The 27,708-nt window shown below is 49.9% G+C and overlaps 1 protein-coding gene across 4 annotated transcripts in view; it reads left to right on the top strand.

Annotated features, from left to right (window-relative positions):
• Positions 1-27,708, top strand: part of rbms3 (RNA binding motif, single stranded interacting protein) — a 178,655-nt gene that overhangs the window by 32,302 nt on the left and 118,645 nt on the right. For all 4 annotated transcript variants that reach the window (XM_086178507.1, XM_086178506.1, XM_086178504.1 and 1 more), the window contains exon 3: positions 15,159-15,263. In XM_086178507.1, coding sequence (XP_086034633.1) covers positions 15,159-15,263 — 105 coding nt within the window. The remainder of the gene's footprint in view (positions 1-15,158; positions 15,264-27,708) is intronic.

Genomic DNA, 27,708 nt, shown 5'->3' with positions numbered 1-27,708 from the left:
GTTTGCGTGGAATCCGCCCATGAGGATAAAACAACCGTTCACCCTCTCATTCGCACGTCACGTATCGAAACACGCAACTGTATGTTTTCAGTTTCTAAGACTGCGAACAGACTATTATTCACCCTTTCATCACCAGGTTTATAGAGAAAAACATTCACCCTCTCATTCACAGCTGCAGTTTATATTCCACTGCCTTAAAAAGAAAACATATGTATCACGAACAAATAAATACGGCGTCGGATTCACCCGGACGGAGGTGAATTACTCCGAAGCGGTCGCCGCCACGACCCGGATCCTCTCCTCGGATCTCGGGAATTAGCCGGGCCGCCGACTCCGGTCAGGAGTGTTCTGGGCCGGCGGGAAGGGGGGGGCGGAAGGAGGGGGCAGCACATTAAAAGTGCTGATGAATCCAATCAGGCTGTTTGCAGGCGTCCACCGCCGCGGCGGCGCTGCACTTAGCCGCCCCACTCAAGGGCTTAATTAGAACGGCGCTCGTGCCTCGTTTGTTTCCAGGCATTAGTAAAAGTCTGCGCCGCCCGATAATGGAATTGGCCGGGAAATGGAAATTGTTTGCCGGTGCCTTCGCGCTGCCGGGCCCGATACCGCTTGTCAACAGCGTTGTTTCCTCCCCCGCCTCCCCTATCTATGACGGCTCGCCGGCAGACAGCCAGCCCGCCCCTCAGCCGGAGCGCCGGAGTTCAGCTGTCAGCTACGAGGCCCTCCACGCCGGAGGAGCGTCTTTTGAATTAGAATCTACCCCTAATTAGCGTCAGTCGTCCTCGCCCCGCGGCGTGACACCGCCCATCATCCTGCCGGCGCGCGCAGACAAACACCGCCGCCGTTCCTCCTCGCTCGCATCCCGCCGCTCACCTCGACTCCCCCCCCCCTCCTTCCCGCCGAGCTCAGAGGAAGCGGCGTCGGTTAGCGCGCCGAGAACGCCGATTCGGCTCCCGGGCTCGTTTGTGAGGGCGGATTATTACAGGTGAGGCCGAGTGTTGAGTTAATATGAAAAAAAAAAAAAAAATACACGGTTGGATGTGGAGATGACGCGCTCCGGGCCGTCAATTAGCCTCGATAGCCTCGAAGCTAAATTTTATGGATTTACCGAACTGAGAAAAAAAAAAAAAAAACAATTACCTCGTTTCATCGTAATTTGATGGAGTCTCATATTTGAACCCATTAGCAATTATAATTTGCTACTTTCATCTCCGCTCCGGGGCTAGCCGCCGCCATCCAGATGCGACGTATTAGCGGCGAAGCTAATCGGCGTCTGCTCAGAAACACCGGCGTCGACGAAGCCGCGGCGTCCGGAAGACGATCTCCTCCTCCGTCTTCCCGCCACGTTCTCCGCCTCCGATCTTGCCTGGCGGTTCTCGCAGCGCTAACGCTAACGCTTCTCGCATTTCATTTTCATTCATCCCCCCCCACTCTTTCACTCGTTCCTCCGCGGTGCATTCGGGGTCACGGATTCCTACGTTTATGCAGGAAAGATTAGACGGATTCCCTTGATATGTGAACCCGGACCCGTCGCCCCCCCCGGGGGGGAAGGCCGTCCTGGGAGCGCCGGCTCATGTCGGCCTCCTTGTCCGACCCCGCGGCTCTGACCCGAATCCTCTCGGTTCGGCGCGGGTCACATTCCGCAGCAGAGTGCTCACGCTGCATTTTTTGGAAGTGTTTTTCTCTTCGGAAGGAGACAAAAAGCGTTTGTTTCCCGGCCCGTTATTTCATATCACCTTCAATCTTTCCCCTTTGAGCGTCTGCGTTTCCGGCCTTGTTTGTGCCGCTACCATGATGATAGCGGTGTGTGCTAGCAGTGTGTGCTAGCGGCCTCCGCGGCGCTGCTAGCCTACGGACGTATGACATCACCTGACACTCCGTCCATTGCGGAGAAGATGGTTCTCATCTATTTGGTACTTGAAACTCAAGCGCTAATTCTTAGCATAGCCGTCAGCTACGAGTGGACGAATGCACGTTAGCACAAACACAAACAGTGATGTTTTGAAACTAATTAGCAGAAAACAGAGGTGCCGGGATACGTCGCCTTCACTCGAGAGCAACCAAAGCTACGGACGCGCCACTGAAAAAGTGTATTTGCGTAAAACAAACTAAGAAATAAAAAAGGCCCCATGATTCTATATTGACCAATAGATGAGTTTCCCGTTTCCCGCTCATTCTTTGTCGCTTCTTCTTCAGAAGAAGTGAAATCGACCTTAAGATGTTAGCAACCCCCCTTCCAGCATCACCAAAACAGGTCTGCACCTTTTTTCTACCAGAGACCAGTTTTACAAATGAAAATGTTTCCGCGAGGTTCACGATATTTACGAGCTTGTGAATCACCGACGAACTTAGGTAGGAATCTTGATCATTTCTTTTAAACGCAGATTTCTTTGTGGCTCTCCGGCCGCTTTTGTTTCTGGCTCATTTTTTTCACGGGCTAGCTTGTGGTAGCTGATGTGTGAAATGGCGCGACAGAGTTAAGCGCGGCAGAAAAGCGAAGGCGGAAAATAAGATCCGGAAGGTCTAATGAAAAAAAAAACATAATTTGTACCAGGATAAATTTTCTTCGCGGGCCGGTGCCGGTCTGGGGCCCCCTGCTCTATCGCATTCAAACCAAAATAAAGGCCGTTAGCTGGGTTGGTAACTCAATTAGCGAGTGTGAGTCAAGGTTTGATTTTTAAAATGCAACAGCAAATCATCTCGCACAGCAAAAACGGTTTCTTTCTTTAATTGGATTCCAGCATCCACATCGTCATCAAGCGTCCCGTCAGATGATCTCCTGTACGTGACCCCGCGATTTCCGCGTAAAGCCTTTATCCAAGATGTTTCATACGCATTTGCATAGATGCGCTAGTTGGGCCACATGTGTAAATGTAATGTAAAATGAATGGAACTACTCATTAATGTTAAATAACCAAATTTATTGCTCAAATCCAAAAAGTTTCATATGCATTAGCATGGATGAAAAAAAAAAAAAAAAAAAAAGATGTTTACTAGTTGCCCTGTTCCAAAGCTAGCTTTCACTCCTGCACTGTTTTTGGATGCAGCTTTCGTCAACACATTCTGCCGCCGTCGTAGTTTTTAATGGCTTTTAATGCCAGGACAATTTGTTGTTTTTCTGGAAGGCTAACTTTAGCATACTTAGCTCCGTGTTAGGCGTTTGGGCAATGGAGTTTATGGTCAATGCACGCGTTTGATTGATTTAAGACCTTCTTGCGGGCCACATTTGGCCCGCGGGCCTTGAGTTCGCGCAAGCGGTTCAGAGTCCTCTTGGAGTGACGGCACGATCTGATAATCTGTCTTAGCTCAGTCGTAGCTCGGCCTTTTCCTCGTCTTGAGTTTACCGCAGTTCTTCCAGTGACGTAACACAATCAACAGCCAATTGATGAGCGCCAACAAAGCCGGGAACAGGAAACCTGGCAGACAAACAATCCCCAGAGAGCTGTCGGTGGCAGAGACGGTATTCGTTGGCGGTCTGGACGAACGGGAACGGCGTCACGATCGGTGTGGAGCGTCCAGAAGGAGGAGCGGGCGTAGACTTTGACAAGCGACGCCTCCCTGAAGCACAAATAAGCGTTGGCCTTCTTGAAACAACCTTCCATCTGCATCAACTTTCCTGGATTTTTAGGGATTATTTGTATTTCTCACTTCCTCTTGTTGAAGATCTAATGGCGGGACGCCGTCGCTTGGCCGGTAACATGATCGGGAAATGCAGTTTATGGTCATTGCATGCGTTTGACTTCTTTATTTTTAAGACAATCACACCTTTTAAGACGTTCTCTCGGGCCACATTTGAGTTTGACACGTGTGTGATGGAGCCATGCAACCACGTCATAAAGGGACGCGCGACATTTCACCCCGTCATTCACGCGTCATGTAATATTATCGCAAAGCGAGTTGTTGTTAACCGATGACGTGCAACCCTCTCATTCACAAGTCATACATAGCAGCGGCATATTTCCATTTTATTTATTATCTGAATGTTTTATTTTGAATTATAACTCATTCTCGCTGCAAGTGAAGATGCTTGTCTCGGTCGGGTGAAGCGTTAACGCTAAACCCACAAGCTAGCAATACGAGTAAAAAAAAAAACAGACATTTTATCTGCGTGAAGCGAGTTTTTCTGCAGTCGCGGCAACCGAAACTGAATTACAGAGTCGACCGGACATAAGCGACACACTTGGGGTGTCATTGCCTCCCATCGCCATTATGGTGAGTTGTATTTTTCATGTACTAGTTGTGTTTCTCAATTCCACTTGTTGAAAATGGCCTAGATGTGGATACACTGCGATCTGATGGCGGGGCGGCGCCACTTCACGGGGGACGTTTGTTTTGATTGAATTGTGGGAAATGTAGTTTATGGTCAACGCGCGTGTTTGACCTTTTTAAGACCATCAGACGTTATAAGACTGACGCATAAAACGAGGCCTCCAATTTGCCACATGTGCTTTAAATGCTCAAGAACCGAATTCAGGAAAAAAACTTAAAAACCAGTCTCCTAAAACCCTCGGCCGGCGAACGCGAGTCACCCGCCTCTTCTTGAATTTGATTTAATCGACTTTTTAACATTTTTATTTTACTTCCGGTCGTTATCTCCTGTGGTGATCTCCCCCCCCCCCCCCGCGGGCCGAGATGGTACGGCCCGCTCAGAGTCCTGACAGCGGAGCTGTCGAGGGGGTTCCCGCGGGGGCGGCGGGGCGGGAAGGGGGGGTCGTGACACGTCCCTGTGTCAGCGGTCTGGAGACGAGCCGGGCCGCCATCACGACTCCACACGGGGGTTTCCGAGTGACGGGATCACTCAGATCTTCCACCCCTGTCAGCGTGAGATGGAGGGATGGAGGACGAGGAGGAGGGGGGGGGGGGGAGGTCGCCGCGGCGTCAGGCTGGGAGGGAAGAATTAAATCCGTGATGTGATTATTTCTGTAAAAAAGACGATCGACGAAACAACCGAGCTGCTAATCCGCGAGATGATCAGCCAATCACAGCTGCAGGGGGGCGGGGTTTCACCTCTAAGCCGTCACTCCACATATAAGAATAAGAATAAGAATAACTTTATTTATCCCCCGAAGGAAATTGTTGTGCCAGAGGTACAAGAAAAATATAACAATGATAAATAATAGTGGAAAAATTGTATAAACAGTGAAAAAAAAAAAGAAAGAAATACAAATGAATTATAAAGTATCTTAAGTAACAAGCGAAGACTATAAAGTGTCCAACAGTAAAAAAAATAAAATAAAAAAAATAATAAGAAGAAATACAAATAAATTATAAAGTTTCTTAAGTAACAAGTGAAAACTATAAAGTGTCCAACAGTAAAAAAATGAAAATAAAAAAAATAAGATATACAAATAAATTATAAAGTGTCTTAAGTAACAAGTGAAAACTATAGTGTCCAACAGTAAAAAAATAAAAATGAAAAATTAAGAAATACAAATAAATTATTAAGTGTCTCAAGTAACAAGTGAAAACTATAAAGTGTCCAACAGTAAAAAAATAAAAATAAAAAAAATAAGATATACAAATAAATTATAAAGTGTCTTAAGTAACAATTGAAAACTATAGTGTCCAACAGTAAAAAAATAAAAATGAAAAATTAAGAAATACAAATAAATTATTAAGTGCCTCAGGTAACAAGTGAAAACTATAAAGTGTCCAACAGTAAAAAAGAAAAAAAAAAAAAAAATACAAATAAATTATAAAGTCTCTTAATTAACAAGTGAAAATTAAAGTGTCCAACAGTAAAAAAAAAAAAAAATACAAATAAATTATTAAGTGTCTTAAGTAACAAGTGAAAACTATAGTGTCCAACTGTAAAAAAATAATTATGATAATAATAATAATATTAAGAAGAAGAAATACAAATAAATTATAAAGTGTCTTAAGTAACAAGTGAAAATTATAAAGTGTCCATGAGTTTAAAAAAAACAATAATAAAATAACGTAATAAGAAATACAAATAAATTATGAAGTGTCTTAAGTAACAAGCAAAAACTATAAAGTGTCTTAAGGTCTTAAGTACCAAGTGAAAGATAAGGAGTGCACAAGAGTATGAAAAAATATTGCACAGTTAATATATATATATACTGATAAATTATTACCATCTACAGTCACTGGGTGAGATTTATTTATTTTTTTTAAGATTTTAAGATTAGACACATAGAGACATTCTTGGCATTCACACACCACTTTGCATCCACGGGGCTTTGTGTGTGTGTGTGTGTGTGTGTGTGTGTATAGAACAAACGGCATGTGGAGACGGTGCGAGCAGGAAAGAGATTTGTCAAGAAATATTACTGCAGAACGGCGGCGTTCTGGTTCTCGGGCGCCGCTGTGTTCGCCCTTTTTTTTTCCCCCTCCTTTTTTCATTGCCACCCTCAGCAGGGATCTGACGGAAACAACAAAAACAACACAAGTTTTAAGCCTTTCAAACCCGAGTTTAGGGAAAAATTGCTGTTTTCTGTGGCGCTAGCGTGTGTGTGTGTGTGTGTGTGCGCGCGCAGTCAGTTTATCTTCGGGATGATGTTTTATTATCAACATAAAAGTAAACTAATCTGGGTTCTGTTCGTCCGCCAGCGAGGCTGGAAACAAAACACAAAATAATGATAATCAAATTAAAGTCAATGCCGGGTATGGAAATGGCGGCGGCGACCCATGTGGATCAAGGACGCCGTAGGAGAAACACACACACACACACACACATGGCTGTCACTCGTCTGTTGGTTATTTACGTGTTGTTGAACCTCGGGTTTACACCCGCCCGTCATCTCATGGCCGCACGCCGCTCGCCGAGGGCCGCGTAAAATACGGCCTCGCCGCACGTATACGACGGCGTGATGAATGAAGAGGCCCTCCGGGGTTCTGGATGAAGACGGGGCGGCGGCGGCGGCGGCGGCGCCCGACCTCTGGATCAACCGCCTCCTCACGCCGTCGTCTCCCGGATAAACAACTGAAATCATCTCCTCGTGCGATTGCTTTTTTTGTTTTTTTTTTTCCCCGTCGGCTTCTAGAATTTACCTCACGTTCCGTCGTCTTCCCCTCCGCGGTGTGGAAATGTAATGGCGCGGCGCTCTAAACAACGCCGGGGGTTTAGCGTGCGGGACGGCGAGGCCCGAGGCAATCAGACATCCATCATCCCCGCGGCTTATGGACCGGCGGGGGCGGAGGCGGAGCCGGAGCGGCGGAAACGGCTCGGCGGACAGAAAACACTCGTTTATTGCGGGGGTTTCGTTCTAAAAATAACCCCCGAAATCCGCTAAGTAGTCGGCTTTATTTTTTACAATTATTATAGAATACAATGCTGTGCTAAAGGATGAAACCTAAGATCAAAACCCGGTTTTCAGGCGTGGACATTTAAAAAAAAATAAAGATATCAACATTTTCTGGAAACTGATTTTTAAGAAACTGTTTTAGAAACTGTTTTTAGACATACTGTACTGTATAATAATCATTTTAATAGTCAATATGTTATTTTCCTCGTCGCTTCTACCTTCATTCGGCATGAGTTTAACTTTTTCTGCGATAGTTAACATCAAGGTTTCGCCGACATTGTGGGGATTTGTCCCGGAGAAAATTAGCAAACGTAAATTTGACACTTGCCTACCGTCCTTTAGCCAATTAGGATGCAGAACACAACATACTGTACTGCTAAAAAATAAAAAAAAAAAAAAAAGCGGCATTAAAAGCGAATCTATTTCCTACAGTTTTATATTTGTATTGTCCAGGACTGCAGATGGAAATTAGCTATGAGCTACAATCTGTTACAAACATCTCTGCCTCTGTGCTTCATGTAACTGTACACTGTTCTAATAAACTTCTAAACAAAACAAACAAACAAAACAAACCGCGTTATAGCAACGGTTTACTGTAATCTAAACCTCAGCGCGCTGCTGTTCTGCTTTGGTAAACACCGGCGCCGAGAAGTAAACTGTTAACACTTCCTGTTTGCTCCAGCGCTGATTTAACATTTACCCGCTCTTAATCAGTGCTACATTCATTCATTCATTCATTCATTCATTCATTCATTCGTTTCATGTTTGTTAAATGCCGTAATCCAGACTAGTGAGCTGAATATAATTTGCACCAGTTTGAAATAACTGAATAAATATATGTGTACATATATAAGCTGCACATGTTGCAACATGAGATATTAACACACTTTCTTAAATGCATGGCGGTAACATCAACAAATACGTACTGGAAATGCTCTTTTTTTTCAAAACAGTGCCTCTAACACGGCTGATTAAAAAGATGAATAATAAAAAACGCAAGGAAAAAGTCCATCCATGCATCCATTTTCTGTCCACTCCGGCTGATCGCTATCTTGGTCTTCCTCCTGCGCGCTAAAACCGTTAAAGTCGTCTTCTTCGCGCCGGAATTGAACGGCCTCAGAATTCCATTTCATCGGTCCGATGTTACAAAGCGAAAAGTTTTGGCGCCGTGAAGCTCGTAAACCCCCCAAAAACCCATAAATGAGCTCCATTGTTGTTTAATCCGCGGTGTATCCGCGAGCTTTTGGTTCCACGGCTCGTGACCGCAGGTGAGGGTGGGAACGCAGATCCGCTGCTACGTTGAGATCCTAGAAATTCTGTCCATAAAAGTTATGAACAGAATCAGTGACGGTTCATATGATACATCCGGTATGTTCACTGTACGGGCAAAAGTATTCTCTCAACCATCCAAATAATCCGAATCGGATGTTCCGATCACTTCCTGAAATCAAGCGCCTCGGTATGCGGGCTGTTTTTAATTTCATTCAATAAAATCCAGCACCAAGAATAGACATTTCATCTCGAAAGACAATTTAAAATGGAAATAGAATAGAGAACAACAGGCTGAACAGTTATAGCCTGTATGACGCATAAACAACGAACTGAGAACGTGCCTGCTAGGCTATGCTAACGTACCATATTACGATAAGTCATTCAAATAACGATAGCATATAGCACATGCTACAACCAAACAATCTGTGTCACTCTTAATCACTAAATCCAATGAAATCTTCTACTTCGGTGTCACTTCTGAACAACTCCGAAGGTAAACAACGCACCGCTTCCTCTTCTACCGGTACGTCGCTACGTCAGAGTCATCGTCACTTGCAGTTCCAATTATTCCACCCTTTCTGGATCGCGCCGTCCTTGCTCTGATAGAGGTGATTGCGTTGCATGAAGCGGTAACACCAGGAAGGACCTCCCGTAGAGTCATTTATATCCATCTCCTTTCCATGGACGATCAGCTGCATCCAAGACACACGTCACCAAGCGCAATCCAAAGCGGTGTAAAGCACGCCGACATTGGACTCTGAGGCCGTGGAGTGACGAATCGCGCTTCTCCATCTGGGGATCTGATGGACGATGCTGGGTTTGGCGGTCGCCAGGAGAACCGTACTTGTATGACTGTGTTGTGCCTAGTGTGAAGTTTGGTGGAAGGGTGGTTATGGTTGCGCTTGTTCTTCAGGTTCCAGTGAAAGGAACTCCGAAAGCGCGAGCATACCGAGACATTTTGGACAATTCAATGCTCCCAACTTTGTGGGAACGGTTTGGAGTCGGACCCTTCCTTTTCCGACATTTTTTAAAGCGAGATCCATGCAGACGTGGACGACTGAGTCCTGATCTCGATCCCAAAGAGCTCCTTTGGGATGAATTAGAGAGAAGATCGAGAGCCAGGCCTTTTCATCCAACACCAGCGTGTGACCTCATAAATGTGCTTCTGGAAGAACGTCGCTCCAAAATCCCCATCAACACTTATGAACCATGTGGACAACCTTCCCAGAAGCGCAGAAGCTGCTCTAGCTGCTAAGCGCCGACCTATGGATTAGGAATGGGAGGTCACTTAAGTTCACATGCGAGTCAACGCAGGTGAGCCAATACTTTTGTCCAAATACTTCCATTGATTATTGAAACCCGATTGATCCCGAAGCCAGTATTGGCAACGCACAGAGAACACAGAGGATGCAGAAAAATGAAGAATACTATGGTACTATCTGGTTACACGGAGTATTTTTAACCGCGATATCTGCTTTCTCTGTGTGTTGGTTATCAGAATCATGGCACACACACACACTCACACACACACACACACGTTGTCGCTTCGATGCATTTCCGTTCGCCTCATGTCGGACGTCAGGATGCGAATCTGAGACTCCACATCCGTCCTGAGAACCTCCCCCCCCTCCTCCCAGAGTATAAACACATCCCGGACCAGCACACACACACACACACACACACACACACACACACACAGGCTCAAAGAGCGGCGGTGTTTACCCGGAGCCCCGAGAGTGCAGGGTCGTATTACCGCGCCCGAGATTCTCCGAGGTCAAATCGCTCTGCAAATATCTCCCTCTCTCTTTCCGCCGCCGTTCAGGTCCTCCTTCTCGCAAAGTATCTCGGAGAAGTCGGCGAGCGCCAGCCGGCGTCCGTACCTGCGAGGTCGGAAAAACAAAAAAAAAAAAAACACCTCTGCTAACGTCTCATCCGGCTGCAGGCCTCTGACCCCGTTGTCATGGTTACCGCCGGAGGAGAGGCTCCCCTCACATATCACGTCGATATCAGCGGCGAAGCATCGCCGGCCCTCCTTTCCGGTTCTCCGTCCCCCGGCGTCTCCGCCGTCGCCCGTAGTTACGCGTCGGACGGGAGGCGGACGGCGAGGATTTTAGCCGCCGCCGTTTGCACGGCGGCCGCTACGGCGAGAAGGAGAAGGCCATTTCACGCAACACGGCCCCCGGGAAGTCGGTCATCAGACACGGCGAAGGGAAGCGGCGTCTCTTTCATCGGCGTCCAGCCAGGCGTGGAGGACCTTCTCTGAGACAATATCCCCGCCGCTAATGGCGCCGCGGGGATGGCTTCGCGCACGCCAAACAGCCGGCGCTTATTTTTTTATTATTGTTATGAATCTCGGACAGCTCGGCCCGGGATGCGACCATTCGTCAGAACTCCGCCGGTCGTTTCTTGCCGATAACATCGACTCAGACGTCCCGGCTTGACCTTCGCGTTCGCCAGCGGCGTTTCCTCCGCGCGAAAAACTACAACTAGATTCTTTCTTCCAGTTTTTCCCCTCCATGCCGAGCCTCTGCTCTTTCACTCCATCGCTTCTCCTTCTCCGCTCGCTGGCGAGGCGTCGGACGGTCCAGGCCGGCTGTTCCGCCCGCCGCTCCTCCTTCTGGACGCTCCAAACCCATCGGGACGCCGTTCCCGTTCGTCCAGACCGCCGACGAATACCGTCTCTGCCACCGACACCTCTCTGGGGATTGTTTGTCTGCCAGGTTTCCCGTTCCCGGTTTTCTTGGCGCTCATCTATTGGCTGTTGATTGTGTTACGTCACTGTAAAAACTGCGGTGAACTCAAGACGAGGAAAAGATTTGGCTACGACTGTCAGATTACAAGTTCACACGTAATGACGGCATTGCGCTGTCACTTCAGGAGGACCCAAGACCACATGTGTCAAACTCAAGGCCCGCGGGCTAAATGTGGCCCGCAAGAACGTCTTAAAAGGTCTGATGGTCTTAAATAAGTCAAACACGTGCATTGACTTATTACTACATTTCCCACAACTCATGCCGATCATGTGACCCAATCTACGTCTGCATTTTGATGCCAAACATGGAGCTAAGTATGCTAAAGTTAGCCTTCCAGAAGAACAACAAATCATCCAAGAATTAAAAGCCATTAAAAACTATGATGGCGGCAGAACGTGTTGACAAAAGCTGCATCCGAAAACACTGCAGCAGTGAAAGCTAGCTTTGGAACTGGGCAACATCCATGCTAATGCATGTGAAACTTTTTGGATTTGAGAAATAAATTTGGTTATTTAACATTAATGAGTAGTTCCATTCATTTTACATTACATTTATACACGTGGAACAACTAGTGCATCGATGCAAATGCGTATGAAACTTCTTGGTTAAAGACTTTGCGCGGAAATCGCGGGGTCACGTACAGGAGATCATCTGATGGGACGCTTGATGATGCATTTTGACACCAAACACAGTATGCTAAGTATGCTAAAGTTAGCCTTCCAGGAAAACAAATTGTCCAAGAATTATAAACCAAAATGTTATTGATATATATTAAAGCTAACCCGCCGCTATTCTAGCCTACAGCGCATGTACCGCTAATGCTACAAATCCCAGGATGCCGTGCTAGTGTTTTGACCTGATGCTAATGCTAGCTCCGTGCTACCCCGCCGAAAAATGGCGGAAAGAAAGGCAGAAGATGAGAGAAGATCAGTGCGTAGCAAAATCAGCTATAATTAAGGTTTTCTGGCCTTAAATGGTTTCACGCTCATAGAAGGACATTATAATAAGTTAATATGTTTCTTATTTATTTTTACATTTGTTATTAGCCTGTGGAAAAAGGTTGACATTTCATTCAGAAGGCTGCAAATAAAGAGGCATTTTTATTTCATTTGCATTTAAGAAATCAATGCCATTATGTGATTTTTTTTATTTTTTATTTCAATTTCAATTTTTCATGTTATATGCAATATTAAGTAATATATTGTATAGGATTGAGAGTTGCTTGTTCCATATTCAGTTTTTCAGCAAAACTCGTTTGGGTCCATATGTCCATATGGGTGAAAAGGTTCATTCTTATATCTGGAGGAACATTATTTTTTAATAAATATCAATGTTGGCCCCCACTTTTGAATTTTGGCCCGCTGTGTATTTGAGTTTGACAGCCCTGGACTTGAGCTGCTCTTAAAAAGTCAAAATGATCTACCAGCAATAAAAATGATTTATATATATATATAAATAAAGTTGAAATTTCATTCAGAAGCTGCAAATAAAGAGGCATTTTTATTTCACTTGTATTTAAGAAATTAATGCCATTGATGTGTTTTTTTAAATTTGAATTTCAAATTTTTTTTAATTAGAATTTTACATTTTTCATGTCTGCAATATTATAGGATTATATATATCTATATATATATAGATATATATGACTGTAATTTCCAAACTATAAGCTGTTTTTCACACGCTTTGAACACTGACGCTTAAACAACGATGCGGCTAATTTTTTTTTTTTTGGGCTAACAAGCGTCACGCCGCCAAAACGTTTAGCCGATGAAATTCTGAGGCCGTTCAATTCCGACAGCGAAGGAGACGACTTTAACGGTTTTAGTGAGCAGGACGACAAATAGAATAGATGGAAAATGGATGGACTTTCGCCTGCGATTTTTTATTACTCATCTTTTCATCAGCCGTGTTACAGGCGCTGTTCAGAAAAAAACATTTCCACATGCAATTAAAGGTAAAAAAAAAAAAAAAAAAAGGTTTCCGTGTAAATATCTCATGTTACAATGTGGACACCCACGGCTGTGTGGCCTATATATGCACATATAGATTTATTCATTTATTTTCAGCCGCTGCAGATTAAATTCAGGCGCGCTCAACAGTACGGAAATTACAGAATACTTCATATTTAAAATGTTTTGTTTCCGATGCGTAACAGCTTGAACATGTATGTTACTAAACAATTGTGCATATTTTTGGTCTTGCGCTGCATGAAGGTAGCGCAGCATTCAAATGTCCATCAGTCACGGTATCGGGATCGAGATCTCTGATTGGCTGAGCTGTATGTCAATCAAGCCGGATGATAGGCTGACAGATATTTTTAATGTTGCGAATTCCATGGCTGCGGTTGAGTTGTTTTTGGTTTTTTTTCACGTTTTGTGGTCGAGTTCGTTTTGAAAAGTAGGGCCTTTGCGATGGAGGAGTCGGACTCCCCAGTTATGGAGGTTTCCTTTGCGACTGGAAAATCTAATTTTGGGGAACCCTGAAAATCCACCCCCAATCAACCTCATTAAGGCTCAAACCAATTTCGGTTTCTGTACGAGCTCCAACATACCCAACACACACACGGACACACACACCCCTGTGTGTGTGTGTGTGTGTGTGTGTGTTCATCCTCCGCCTAAAGGCCGCGTGGAACCAGATGTCTGAGCCGCTCCGCAAATATTTAGAGATTGCAGCTCGTCGAGACGGTCGGGAGGGGATTCTTCATGCACCTGGGTGGGTATGGGGGGGCTGTGGAGTCATGCCACACACACACACACACACACACACACACACACACAGATCCCCGTCTCGTGGCCTCCCCACATCCCAGTCGCCCGCTTTGATTTTTCACGTTTGCAGAAGAAAAAACCCCAAACTGGGGTTCCATGAATATATGCATCCTGCTAGGAGGGAGGGGTCGGATGGAGGTGGAGGTTTAGGGGCTCCGCCTGTTTCACATTACCCCCCCCTACCACTGCAACCCCCCGAAAACCTGTCATCGTGCACAGCAGAACCCATCTCTGGTTTGCGTTTGGGCCCCCGCCGCCCCGTCTTGTGTCTTTTGAGCCAAAATGGCCACCGCTCACTCCCCCCTCCCCCTGGGTGCAGCGCCCTCTGACCTCACGTATGCAAATTAAATCACGGCTATACGTCGTTGGCCTGGTTCGTGTTTCGCCGGCGGCGCGGGGGCTTTTCATGCGGGGTTTTTCGGCGCGTCGACGGAAAACGTTCGTGACAGGCCGGCGTTTCTGCGCGAGGCCCCGCCGCCCCGGTGGCTTCGGGGGCCGCAATCCGAGCCGGACGAAGGGGTGAACGGGTGACTCCGCCCCCGCCTGGGCTCCGACTGGGACTCTCCGGACCTGGCGTGCGAAACCGGGAACAGAAAAAAAAAAAAAAGAAAATAAAAAGAGGAATAATTATCGACCTTTATTCTGTTTCCATTTCCGTGCTTTTTATGCCCGTGGCTGGATCGAACCACTTGGCGGGGGCGCGGGGGTGGGCGGGTCAGCGAACGTAGCCATGGATTTGCAGGGTTGTAAACATGTGGATGGTGAGAAGAGAGAGCGCCTTGGACCGGTCCACTTCGGCGCTAACGGCGCCAGGAGTCTTAAAACTGACACACCTCGAACCCCCCCCCCCGCCCTTCTGGGCAGTGAGACATCCCACTTAAACTGTGGTCGGCCTGTAAAGAAATTCAATTTCCTTTTTTTTTTTTTTTTTTTAGGTGGAGCAGAATATTTGGCCTGGTATTTTATATTTATTCCCCGCTCCCGCATATGGAATTATTTAATTCGCACCCCCGCTGTAGGAGTCACATGGTACGGCCCGCTGTTGTTCCCAGATATGGACGTTTGCTTCCTCACTTCCTCTCCTCCTCTCCCTCCAGCCCGGCGCCGGGGTCAAAGGTCACGAGGCGGTCGAGGGTCCGAGCCACGTCCTCCGTCCCCGGCAGCACCTGCGCCTCCACCACCCGTCCACGCTCGCCGCCACCGTGAGTACGGCCTCGCCAATCCTCCTTTTCCTCGCCGCCTGTCACCCCCCCCACGCCATCTTAACCCCCCCCCCCCCGTCCTTATCCTCAGAATTAATCGCATCTCCGCCGTTGCTTGATTTCTGCGTTCTTGGCGGGATTGGGGCTTTAGACGGCGTGCTAACACGCCGCTCCTGGCGCCACGCCGTCACGCTCACAGATCTGGCGGCGGTCGGGAGAGGGGGGGAGGGGGGGGATGCGTTTCTCCTCGCCGTTCCGACCTGTTTGCGAGGCTTTCCGAGCCAAATACCTCTCCCTCCCCGCCTTCCTCCCTCCAGGTTCCTCGCCGCTCTGGACGGCGGCGTGCAGAGAGGTCTCACTCCTCCGCGTTTTTACTCACCCTGTCGTACGAGGTCACTTGTTTGCGTCAACCGGCCGCGTGGATCATTTCACTCCATCCCTCATGTCACACCCAGCGTCACCACGGAGACGTCACACACACACACACACACATATTTACTGTTTGGGTTTGAATCAGAGGTCTCACTCTGCTGGAAATCCCTTTCCTCTTTTCTGTGCAAGGCTTTATCAGACAGCCAATCAGAGCTCTTTTTGCAAAGTTGGTGATGTAAACATATGTTTGCCCCCCCGACAGGACTCTTGCTGCATCTCTCTCCAAACAGCCTTACCCAAGCAAAGCGGGGCGAGAATGAGATAAGTGACAGGAAAACACAGCGGAGGGTTGGCGAGGAGTGTGTATGTGTGTGTGTGTGTGTGTGTGTGTGTGTGTCTCTGTCAAGAGAGTTTCACAGCGAACGCTGGCAGCAGCGAGATCAAGGGCTGCTGTTGTCTCAGGTATCGCCGTCTGGAACAATCCGGCGTGTTTCCTTTCGCTAGCAGCACCAAAACTAAGATAAACATCCGTTTACTTCCCGTCGCCGTGGTTTTCTGGGCGCTGCCTCCAGCAGGGGGCGCTACAGAGGTCGGGGTTCGAATCAAACATGGTGGTGGAGTAGGTTCTGAGACCACTGAATCCGGAGAATTCTCCTTGGTTACACCGACGCCGTGTTGTCTTCTTCTTCCTCCTTGCACTCGACCATACTGCGCAACACTGCCCCCCGATGGTCTCCGCCGGTACTGCGCCTTGTGCGGCGTTCGGCTTCGGGTGGCAAACGTACGGCCCGCGGGCCGGAAGCGGCTCGTGGAAAGAATCTACAATTTGAAAATCACGTAAAAATCCTGAACTCCTTTTTTTTTTAAAATAACAATGCAGTTCCTATATTGTCTTCCAGTGGCTCACTGTTTTTATCTGTGTTGGCTTGATCTCAAAAAAAAGTTTTGAAAAAAATCTCCACTCCAAAGTGCAGAAAAGATGATTTATTTTACATCAAATTTAAATTTAAATTTATTTAACACAAAAAAAGTTATTTTTGCATGCATGATGTTTCAAGGCTCTTCCTCAGATGCTTACTGGAGATGTTCGGCTGGAAATCTAAGGAAGAGCCCATGTTTTGCTCAAAACGTCATGCATGCGAGAATAACTTTTTTTGTGTTACATCTAAAATAATTCATCTTTTTGTTTTAGAGCTCTTTCGGTGTGCAGATTTTTTCAAAACTCCACTTAGTCAGTGTCAACAACATGACACTGTGTGACTCACAACTCACAGCAGATCTGTAAATAGCATTTTTACTTCTCGTTAGAAATGTACCCGCTTTTCCTTCGAACCCGAAATGGACCATTTCTTATTTGTCGGTTGAGGTTAATAAGAAACCCGTATGCTCGGCGCGGACGCAGCGAGTTTCGGTGCCACGATGAGACTCAAATACAACAAAATGCACGGAGAACTGAGAAGCCGGACCCGATTATAGTGTCGTTACTTTTCTTCATGAATCTCAGGTTGTTGGTCATGTATTTTTTAAAGGAACAGTTCATCACATATGAAGATTTGGATAATTTCCCTGTTCTCCTTTATGCTAAAACAAAGGAATAGTGTTACTTGTTGGTAATTACGCTATGATTTTATGGACGTAGAGGGCGCCGGAAGGCTCCGCCCCCTTCTGGGGGCGCCAACGTCGGCTACTTTCAGCTCGATGTGGAACCTGTTTTGCTCCGTCTGAGGTCGGACGCCGTCTCATCTCCTGTTCTGCATGTTTAGGCTGTTCGGAGCGGAGATAAACGACAGGAAGTGAGCCCTATCTCACTTCCTGCAGTCTTAGCAGAAGACGCCGCCATTGGTTTCCGACACGGCGCCGCCGGGGACTTGAACGGCTTTTTGCTAATCGGCGGGACGGAGCCCATTGGCAGGCGGCGGCGGCGGCGGCGGCGGCGGCCCGAGCGGAAGACGTGCAGGTCGAATTGAGTTTCCGCTCGGCGTGCGGCGCGGCGCCCCGGGGATATTTGATATCCAGGTTCCTGAATGTCTCTCCTCGTGTTATTTTACCTTATTTCTCCATTTCCTCTCTCATTTTCACTCCTAATTCTTCCACTTTTCGAATTCCCCCTCAGTCCCAAAAAAAAAGCATCGGCTCGGAATGAGACGATCCTTCGCCGCTCACGTCCGACGGCGCATTTCGGATCCGACGGAAACCTTTCCGAACACATCGGCGCGTCGGTTGCCGCGGAGAATTTGTCCGCCGTGACTTTGTTTGCGCCGCCTGAGACTCCAACCCCCGCCGTGGGCGACGAAGATACTCCTCGCTAATCTGGTCGCCGGACTGTAATGACTTCCTTCGCCCTCGGAGGCCAATTATTCGGCGACGATTTTCTGGTTCCGCTCCGATTTCGCTCTCCGTTGTTTCCCTGCTTTTTCTGGCCTCTTGTTATTCTTCCATCACCTCCTCTTCCTCCCTCCGATGATCCCAGCGATGTGATGTTCGATTCTCCTCCGGGGGAAAACACGATTCCTCGCCGTCCGAAGACCGAAATCTCCGGCCACGATTTTCGGTTCGGGTTGGCGAACGCTCGATGAACGCCGCTTCTTGTTTTCGACGCCCCCGGGCTGTTTGGGTTCCCGCGATAAGTCTCATCTTTCAGCTAATACCGTCCAAAGGAGAGACGTCCAGATGTTTCCCAACACCGCCTCCGTTATCGTGTTCCTCCGGCCCTGGACGTTATTCTTGGCGTTCCACCGCCGGACCTCCGAGGGCCGGAGGATCGCATTACGGGCCCCGACGCGCAGATGCGGCGCCCCTCGGTGCCGAGCTCAGACGCCTCAGGCGGCGCTGCTCCTCCTAAAAACCCAGACGGACCCCCGCCCCCTCCCCGGGTAGCATAACAAGAACTCCCCTCCGATACCAGAACGCGTGTTCCAAGACGTTCTCCTCCTCTTCCTGTAGAGGAACGAACATCTTATCAGCCGCAGATAACGGCAAATAAGACGTAAAAAAAAAAAAAAAAATAAGGAAGAAAGCATTGGAGTGGTTTATCTGGCCGTTATCCGCGGCGTCTCCTCGGTAAGACGGGCTGTCGGGGCTTTCTGTGCACGTCAGCGCCAATCATCCCGACCTGGACGGCGGCGGGAAAAGAGGAAGAGGGGGGTCGGGGGTCACCGGGTCTGGAAACCCGAGGCGAGACCGCTAGCGCTAATTAGCAAGGGCAGCAGAAACAAAGCCTGTGATCGGATGGCTCCTGCACGTGTAACTATAGCAACGACCGTCAGAAACGGGACTAGATCGAGCGCTTCCGACATTTTCGTGTTTGTACGTGGCGAGATCCCCCCCCCCCCCCAGAACCGGTGAATTCGTTGTTTCATGAGACGTTCAGGGACCGCGGGGCGTTCGGGCGCTTGAAGGACGCAGCGCCGTTCCTCCGAAGCCACCCAGATACATTCCTTCGTCCGTTCACTCGCTCGCTAGCCGTTTTGCTCATCTGGCGCTCGGTGAGGCCGGTCGAGGGGCGATGAACCGAGACGTCCGATCGTGGATGTAGAACAAGCGGAGAACCGGCGGAGAACCGGAGGAGAACCCCGGAGGTGCACACCAGAGAGGGGAGATGTTCCTGATGGAGAAGCTTTTCCACATGATGAAGGCGTCCTTCCCCGTAATGAGAATCAATGACATCATTTAGCGTCTTGGAACAGCTAACACCGCACACACACACACACACACACACACACACGTGCACACACAAGTGTAACAATTAAGTGTGTGCTGTGGGGCTCAGCGCCCGGGTCCATTGTAAGCACTCTAAACCTGTTAGAGTGTGACGGGCCATTAAAAGGCTGCCAAGGCTTCCTCGCTCTGCTCCGGCTAACGCCGCCGCCGCCGCCGCCGCCGCCGCCGCCGCCGCCGCTGCCTGGACGTCTTCTTCCTTCCTCCTCCTCTCCTTCTTCTGGAACGGCGTCAGCAGATGCACGTGTGGTCCGCCGCCGCCGCCGCCGCCGCCCCGTGGTGTCCCCGGTGGGTTGAGATCCTGGAACGGCTGCTGGTGAATTCAGCGGAGAAGCTGCTGTCAATCAATATCACGGATCCATATTGTTGTCGCCTCAAAATCAATGATGGATTTCCTGCCGGCTTCTCGTATCCGATCGGGGTTTTTGATCCGAAGGAATTCATTCATTTTTTCATCGGCTGAACTTTCGGAGGCGGGGCTTCATCCGGACGGCTCACCTGTCAATCACAGTGACACTTCTGTTGACACCCAATGGCCTCGGACCATGTAGTCCTCAATGAACCCATGATGCTTCCTGGAGGAAGAACTTGGAGAACCTGGAGAGAACCCATGCAGGAGAACATGGAGAGAACCCATGCTTGAGAACATGGAGAGAACACATGCAGGAGAGCATGGAGAGCACCAAGGTTGGAGAACCTGTAAAGAACCCATGCTGGAGAACATGGAGAGAACCAAGGTTGGAGAACCTGTAAAGAACCCATGCAGGAGAACATGGAGAGAACCCATGCTTGAGAACATGGAGAGAACACATGCAGGAGAGCATGGAGAGAACCAAGGTTGGAGAACCTGTAAAGAACCCATGCAGGAGAACATGGAGAGAACCCATGCGGGAGAACATGGAGAGAACCCATACAGGAGAATGTGGATCGAACCAAGGTTGGAAAACCTGGAAAGAACCCGTGGAGGAGAACCTGAAAAGAACCCATGCAGAAGAACATGGTGAGAGCCAAGGTTGGAAAACCTGGAAAGAACCCATACAGGAGAACGTGGAGAGAACCAAGGTTGGAGAACCTAGAAAGAACCCATGCAGGAGAACATGGAGAGAACCAAGGGTGGAGAACCTGGAAAGAACCCATGCTTGAGAACATGGAGAGAACCTATCGGCGGTCCTGATCCTGGAGGAGACCTGTAGAGGGAGGCTCGCTGCAAGAAGGTCCCTGATTGGATGCCCGCTGGAGGCCTTCCTGTGTGGAATCTCCATGTTCTCCAGGAAACTGGAGCATCTAACCAGCTAACAGGCTAACCAGCTAACAGGCTAACCAGCTAAGAGGCTAATGAGCTGTGTCAGGAACCTGGTGTGGCTAACCTTCTAACAGGCTAACCAGCTGTGTCAGGAAGCTGGAGTGGCTAACCAGCTAACAGGGTAACTAGCTAAGAGGCTAATGAGCTGTCTCAGAAAGCTGGTGTGGCTAACCATCTAACAGGCTAACCAGCTGTGTCAAGAAGCTGGTGTGGCTAACCAGCTGACAGGCTAGACAGCTAACTGGCCTTGTCAGAAAGCTGGAGTGGCTACTCAGCTAACAGGCTAACCAGCTGTGTCAGGCAGCTGGAGTGGCTAACCAGCTAACAGGCTAACTAGCTAAGAGGCTAACGAGCTGTCTCAGAAAGCTGATGTGGCTAACCATCTAACAGGCTAACCAGCTGTGTCAGGAAGCTGGAGTGGCTAACCAGCTAACAGGCTAACCAGCTGTGTCAGGCAGCTGGAGCTGCTAACCAGCCAACTGGCTCACCAGCTGTGTCAGGAACCTGGTGTGGCTAACAAGCTCACAGTCTAACCATTTTTGCAAATTGCTTTGGATAAAAGCGCCTGCTAAATGACTGTAATGTAACCAGCTAACCTGCTGGGTCAGGAAGCTGTTGTGGCGAGCCAGCTAACAGGCTAACCAGCTAACCAGCTGTGTAGAGAAGCTGGTGTGGCTAACCAGCTAAGAGGCTAACCAGCTGTGTCAGGAAGCTGGTGTGGCTGCCAGCTAACAGGCTAACCAGCTGTGTCAGGAAGCTGGTGTGGCTAACCTGTGCTTATTAACAGAAGCCTCGCGCTGGATCTTTTCCATCTAGTTAGCTGTTAGCATCAGTTTGCACAGGCGGTAAAACACTCGTCCGAAGACGGCGTCCAGGAGTCCTGATGTTCTGGAGGAGGACGGACCAGAAAGGATTGTCTGTATCTCCTCTATTTAAATGCCTGCTAAGCGGCTGCAGGAACATCCTGGGTTTATTTCATTTTCTCCTGACGAGGCGTTTGTTTCCTTTTCGATTTCCGTCCGGCAGTGACTCCGAGCTGTTTTGCGTACCACTTACTCACGGTGACGCCCCCCCCCCCCCCCCCCCAGTTCCGCCGCCGACGTGGGTGTCTCACCTAGCAAGCATTTCCTGTTGTGACCAGAGCGCCGGCGTTCTCCGGCCGCCGGGGGCCCCCCCGACCGCCGGGGGCCCGCGCACGCCAGACCACAGGAATACCCAGAATCCGCCGGAGCGTCCAAACATCCAAATGTTTCATTTCCTATTTCACAAGAGCGGACAGCCCGTGCAAATTCCTGGCTGCGGTCGGCTCTGGATGTTGGACGCCGCCGGAGCCGGGATTAGCGAATGTCTTCACGTCACTCGCGCCGTCGTGCTCCCCCCCCCCCCTCCTCCGTCTGCGTTTTTTTTTTTTTTTATTTCAAATGTGAAATAGTCCTCTGGTGAATCGCACCTGCCGCTTCTCCTTGAGGGGCGGCGTGACGTAAATCCACGGCGTCCACAAAATTAGCGAGTACATCTGCAAGGCATTACCGCTCATTAGACGGGTCCTTCGCTGAAATCATGCAGTGTGGATCGTACCAAGAGGATGGGGTAGCGGGGGGGGGCGAGTTGGGTCTGGACGTTTGCGATGTAGCGGCACGCTAACGGTAAACACCAACGCGTCTCTCCGCGTCAATGTCGGCCATGTTTGTTTACCAACTGCCGTCCCATCATTCCAGGAAGTAGACTCCTCCCTAAAGCTTTGGATTCCCGCAGACAACGAAGGGGCCGCTGTGACGTGCAGCGTAAACACAAATAAACAAACCGCCGAAGAAGGTTAAGAAGACCACTTGGACAACGTGGAGGTGGAAGATGCCGCATGGAATTAGCATGGAATCACCACTATGGACTCCCTGCACTGTGAAGAAAGAACCCGTTAGCCGTTAGCTAACTCGTAGCGCTTATTCTCGTAGATGTAGATGTTCCTCCGAAAGGAGAACCTTCTGAGGCATAGCAGGCCACGATAGCTCTGTAGGCAGTATCTGGTGACGGGCTAGGATATGACTTCCACCAACCCTGCTGAGATGGTTCCAGGAACGAAGGTCCAACCTGCACGGAGAAACAAAAAAAAAAAACGCAAAAAGTTCCTGCGGCGTAAACAGACACACACATCATCTCCTCTCCTCGCGTCCATCCAGGAGTATCTTCCAAGTGTGTGCTGAAGGTTCTCGCCGCTAGCCGTTGGGCGCTAACAGTTCCTCAGCTCCTCAAGATCAATCAAATATCAATAACTGGGTCGACCGAGCTGAGATACCAGTCCAGGTCCTCCTGCATGGTCCTCCAGGTTCTCCAGCCAGGTTCTCCGTCCTCCCAACGGTGACCCCGAATGCGACTGCGGTCGTGAACGCCATTGGTGGAGCCTTTGATTGACAGGCGAGCCGTCCAGGTTAAGCCCCGCCTCTTTCCCCCTCAAACCATCAGTGGAGGAGAAGCTCCGTGTCTCCGATCATCTCCTTTGATCGGGACACTCGTGAGCTGCAGCCTGGTTGTTTTGCTCTGTGTGTGTGTGTGTGTGTGTGTTAGCTCTGCGCTAACAAGCTAACCAGCGGCTAGGTATCGTTCCGGCGGCGCTAACGAACTCCCGGTCGCCCCTCCGCCGAGCTCCTTTCCCCCATGAAGCCTCGGCTTTGGCCCAGATTCGCCTGGCGGAGCAAACCCGAGCCGGGCTATGGGATGCCTCCGGCGCGTCGCCGTGGAAACCCTCGGGGCCTCTGAGCATGAGGAGGGGAGGGAAGGTCCCGGTCGTAGGCGAGCGGTGACCCGCCCTCGTGGGCGGAGCCGCGGTCCTCTCCTTCACCCCTCCATCGCACCTGCGCTTCCCCTCGTCTATTAATTCAGTTATTTTCACTCCCTCCTCTTTGTCTCCTGGCCTCCGTGCTCTGCATGCATCGCGGAGACTCCAGGGGAGGTTAAGAGAGGAGCTAGAATGGAGTTCTGCTCCATTTAGCACCCTGAAATATTCCTCTCAGAGCGACACACTCTGTTTTCCTTCCCTCCCTCCCTCCTTCACTCGCTCTCTCTCTTCATCTCGCCGTGACGTGGGGTCATTTGGCTTCATTGCGGGAAAACTAAGCAGAGCTTTAGAACGTCGCGGCCGTCTTCGTGCACGGTCTTGCGCGGCTGCAGGCGACCAGGACCAGGACCAGGACCAGGACCTGGACCTGGATCTGGACCTGGAGTCGCCTTTGTCATGCATTTGCACGAGTTAGCATACACTGTCATGTTCGTATGCACACACACACACACACACACACACGTACACATGTACACACACGCACACACACACGGATGCACGCATGTGCCGAGGAGCTGAAAGTATGAAGAAAATGTTTTCACTCAGGAGGCAAATTGGTAGCATTGCTATGTGCTAATCTTGGCTGCAGAAGTTGTGTTTATGATTTTTTTGGGGATATCTCGGGATGTACCACTGTGAACTTTAACCGCGGGGGGAGGTTCTTATCTGCGTTTTTATTTCGGGCTCATGCATCCAGGCAGTTTCGGTATCTTCGGCCGGGGGAAGCGTAGCACGTTAGCATTATACGCAGAGAGCGGCGTCAACGCCACCCGTTGCTCAGACCCCGGCGTCCCGGCGTTGCGTTCAATGCCCCGTGATTTCCGTCCCCCCCCCCTCCTCCTCACCAGCATGGATCCGCCGTTTCCTCGCCGTTGAGGTCGACACCACGCGGGTGCCGGGGTCGGTTTGATCCGGATTGTGCCGAAGTGCTTCGACCTTTGGTGTCAAATAACCGGCCTCGCTAATTCACTTGGAAGCGACTCACCACACACACACACACACACACACACACACACACACACATGCCGGTGCAGACCTGCCACAGCTGCAGGCCACCTGACTCTGAACGTAATTGCGTGTCGTCCCCCCCCCCCCGTTCCTCCTCCCATCTCTTTTCCTAGAAACACGCCGACCAGGAAATTAGTCATCGGAGCGACATATATCACTTTCACTTTTTGGAATAGAGACCTACTGTTTGCAATTACCCCCCCCGACCCCGGTTTGTGGGGGTCCGTGAGTCACCATGTCTGCTATCGTGTTTCCCCGCCGTTAGCCTCGCCCGCTATACCTCTGTTGTGATGGAAGCTAATGACTCACCGGGAGTCTGGTGTTTATCAAACGTCCCGGCGCCGGGCCGGTGGTCTGGACCCCCCACCCCGAACCCCCGGCTCCGTGTTAGCGTAGCGGTAGCTAAACAACGATCCGTCGGTCGGGTTTCGGCGGACCGGAGCCCACGCGGCGTTAATTCCGTAATAACACCGTGACGATCCGCCGCTTTCTTTCTTCCGCTTAATTGCAACTATTTAATTTTATTCTTTAACACTTGATCTCCATTTTGATATCCATTTGACTGAGCGGGCCTTTAAATGTGAAATAGTTTAATTAGATTTCACCGTAAAAGAAAAAAAAAACCTCATCAAACCTGTAAGAGATGATCCCGGTGCGCCGGAGTTATGAATGATCATTCGGAAGAAAAATAAAGCGCTATTACAGATCTATAAATGTGTAGATACAGTGTAATAAGCGTGGATTCCAGATCCGAGTGTAAAGATGCCCCCGGTAGACGGAGCAGGAAGTGTGGCGGCGCCTTCGATCGGGACGCGATGTGGACGGATAAACATCCCCTCACTCGGGTGAGCAGATAAAAGGGGGGGAAGCTGGTTAGTCACGCTACATCACTTGGTCTGACCCAAATGTGTAAGCTGATCGGATGGTATCTCCCAGCGGAGCCGCTGCTAAAAACACAAGTTTTTTGTTATTTTTTTTTTGTGTTATTCCAGGAATAACAAGGCCCGCTTCCCCCCTTCTTCCCCCCTCGGCCGCTGCGCCGGCCTTCCCTAGAATTCCACGCATCTGTTCATTTCTGGGAAACACCCAAGACAGGGCCGTCCGGCGGGGAACCGCAGGAAGCGGAGCCCGAAATGTACGGCCGTGTTTCAGATTTTCATGTTTTTTCATGTCACCTGGCAGCAGCGGGACGATAGCCAGCTCTGGACCGGGTTAGCTAAACATACCTACATACTTCTGGCGTCAAGCGCGTGAGAACGGAGACCGATGAAGTCGATTCACGAGGCGTCAGCAAGTCCACTCCGCGTGGCCTAATGCTATGCTATGCTCTAAAGAGCTAACATTGCTAACTTGTTCCCCTCTGGGGTCTTATCCCTGATTGCCCTCGAGCAGGACAACCCTCTCCACGCTCTACATCTGGTCGGGGAACCGGTAATCTTATAGAGCTTTACTGGATCCAAAGATCAGTGGCTTACATTCGGACATACGGTACGGCTTCGATGGCGACGGAGCTGCCGCGCAAGGCGCTAATCGGGCCATCGAGAGCAACTTGGGGTTCGGTGTCTTGTCCAAGGACACTTCGGTATGCTTCAGGAGGAGCTAGGGATCGAACCTTCTGATTGGAGGGACTCCCCGCTCCGCCAGCTGAGCATACCAGTTGGTTTTGTCAAAAAGTGGATCCGTAAACACCCGCGTGGGTTCGTCTCGGTTGCCGAAGCTCGGCGCGCCTCCGTGTCCTGGTTGTAGCTCGGCACGAGGCAAAGTCTTTGGACTGGACTTAGAAGCAGAGTGAGTCGTCCCCAGATCTCAGATCAGGAAGGACACATTTACGCCTCTTTGTTGACAAGACCTTCTGGGGACCTGCGCAAGTTACTGGCTAGCAAACGTACGCGACGTAGATCTCCAGTCCACCGGTTGTCCTGATCCGTAGCTTCCTTAATTCCGCGACCGTCCGACGGCTGACGCAACGTCGCTAGGAGGAGAGACGCCGGCGGGGAATGGAGGACGAGTCTGGTAGCTTCTCACCAAAGCTCAAACGGAAACCTTTAGCCGGTGAGGTCCTGTGATTGGTCCTGTGACTTTGAATCTCGGCTCCGGCCAACAGCTATTCGCTTAGTCCGACTGCACGTACCCGCCGCAGGACAACGCCAGTCACGGACGTACACGGAACGTGCATTATGCGATAGCCTCGTTTTTGGGGGACGGGCGGTATCTCCGACTCCAGGGGAGGAACGTGGTTGCGGGGAGAATTCAAATCCTGGCAGATGGAAGCTGATTGGTCCAACTGCGCGCCATGATCTCCTTGATGTGCCTCCAGAGGAGGAGGGGAACTGGCAACGGCCGCGAGAACAGATGCCGTTTTACAACCCGGCGGCGCTGTAGGACCTTTTGGAAATGTTCAGATGGAGCCAAGGGAACCCCGGTCGTCTGGGAGAACCCGTCACCGAGAACATTGACGTGACGTCGCCCGTTGAGCTCAGGTTCACCCGAAGCTACCCAAGATGTTGTTCAGCGCCGTCGGTCCGCCGGTGACTCGGACGAGATCCTAAAGAGATCCGAAGCCGCGGCGGCGGCGACGCTTTGGCCTCCCGATTTCGCAATTTCGAAGTTATGCGAATGACTCACTCGGGGTTCTGGATTTAGAAAGGATTTCGGCGAAGGAGACCTCAGGACGGAGGAGACCTGAGCCGGTGGTTTTGGTTTCTTCTCGCAAAACAAAAGCGGTCATAATAGTCTTGTTTGAGGTTCCGGCGTCATCGCGAGCGCTCCTTGCTCAACGTACGGACGCTTTGACCCACATGGCGGTCTGGTTTATGGGAACCCCTGTGTTTTTCGGCGCCGACGAGCCGACGGGACAGTTTGGCTCTCTGGAGTGAAAGCAGCTAGCCGGCTAGTTAGCGACTCCCGGCGTCCAGGCGTCTTCGGGTTTCCGGTGTCGGGTCTCCGTCGCCTTAATTCTTAATGGTGGAAGCGATGAATATTAACGCCCCGCCCCGAAACAGGACGCCGCCGAAGCTCAGCGTCCACAAATTTGATCTAATTCTAGAAAAGCCGCGTTCTCTCTCACCTTCATCCGATAGACGACGGCACTTCCGGTAAAAGCGGATCGTCCGCCCCGGTGAAACCCGGTCTTTCCACGTGGTACCGCGAGGTGCCGACTTTATTCATCCAAGGAGTCGGTTTGCGGAGCAGCTCCTCCCGCGACCACCAGG

Source organism: Fistularia commersonii, chromosome 30 (genome assembly GCF_037954325.1).
Source record: "Fistularia commersonii isolate RoL2024-O1a breed Wild chromosome 30, RoL_Fcom_v1.0, whole genome shotgun sequence".
Classification (NCBI taxonomy): domain Eukaryota; kingdom Metazoa; phylum Chordata; class Actinopteri; order Syngnathiformes; family Fistulariidae; genus Fistularia; species Fistularia commersonii.
This window is presented reverse-complemented; position numbering and strand designations above follow the sequence as displayed.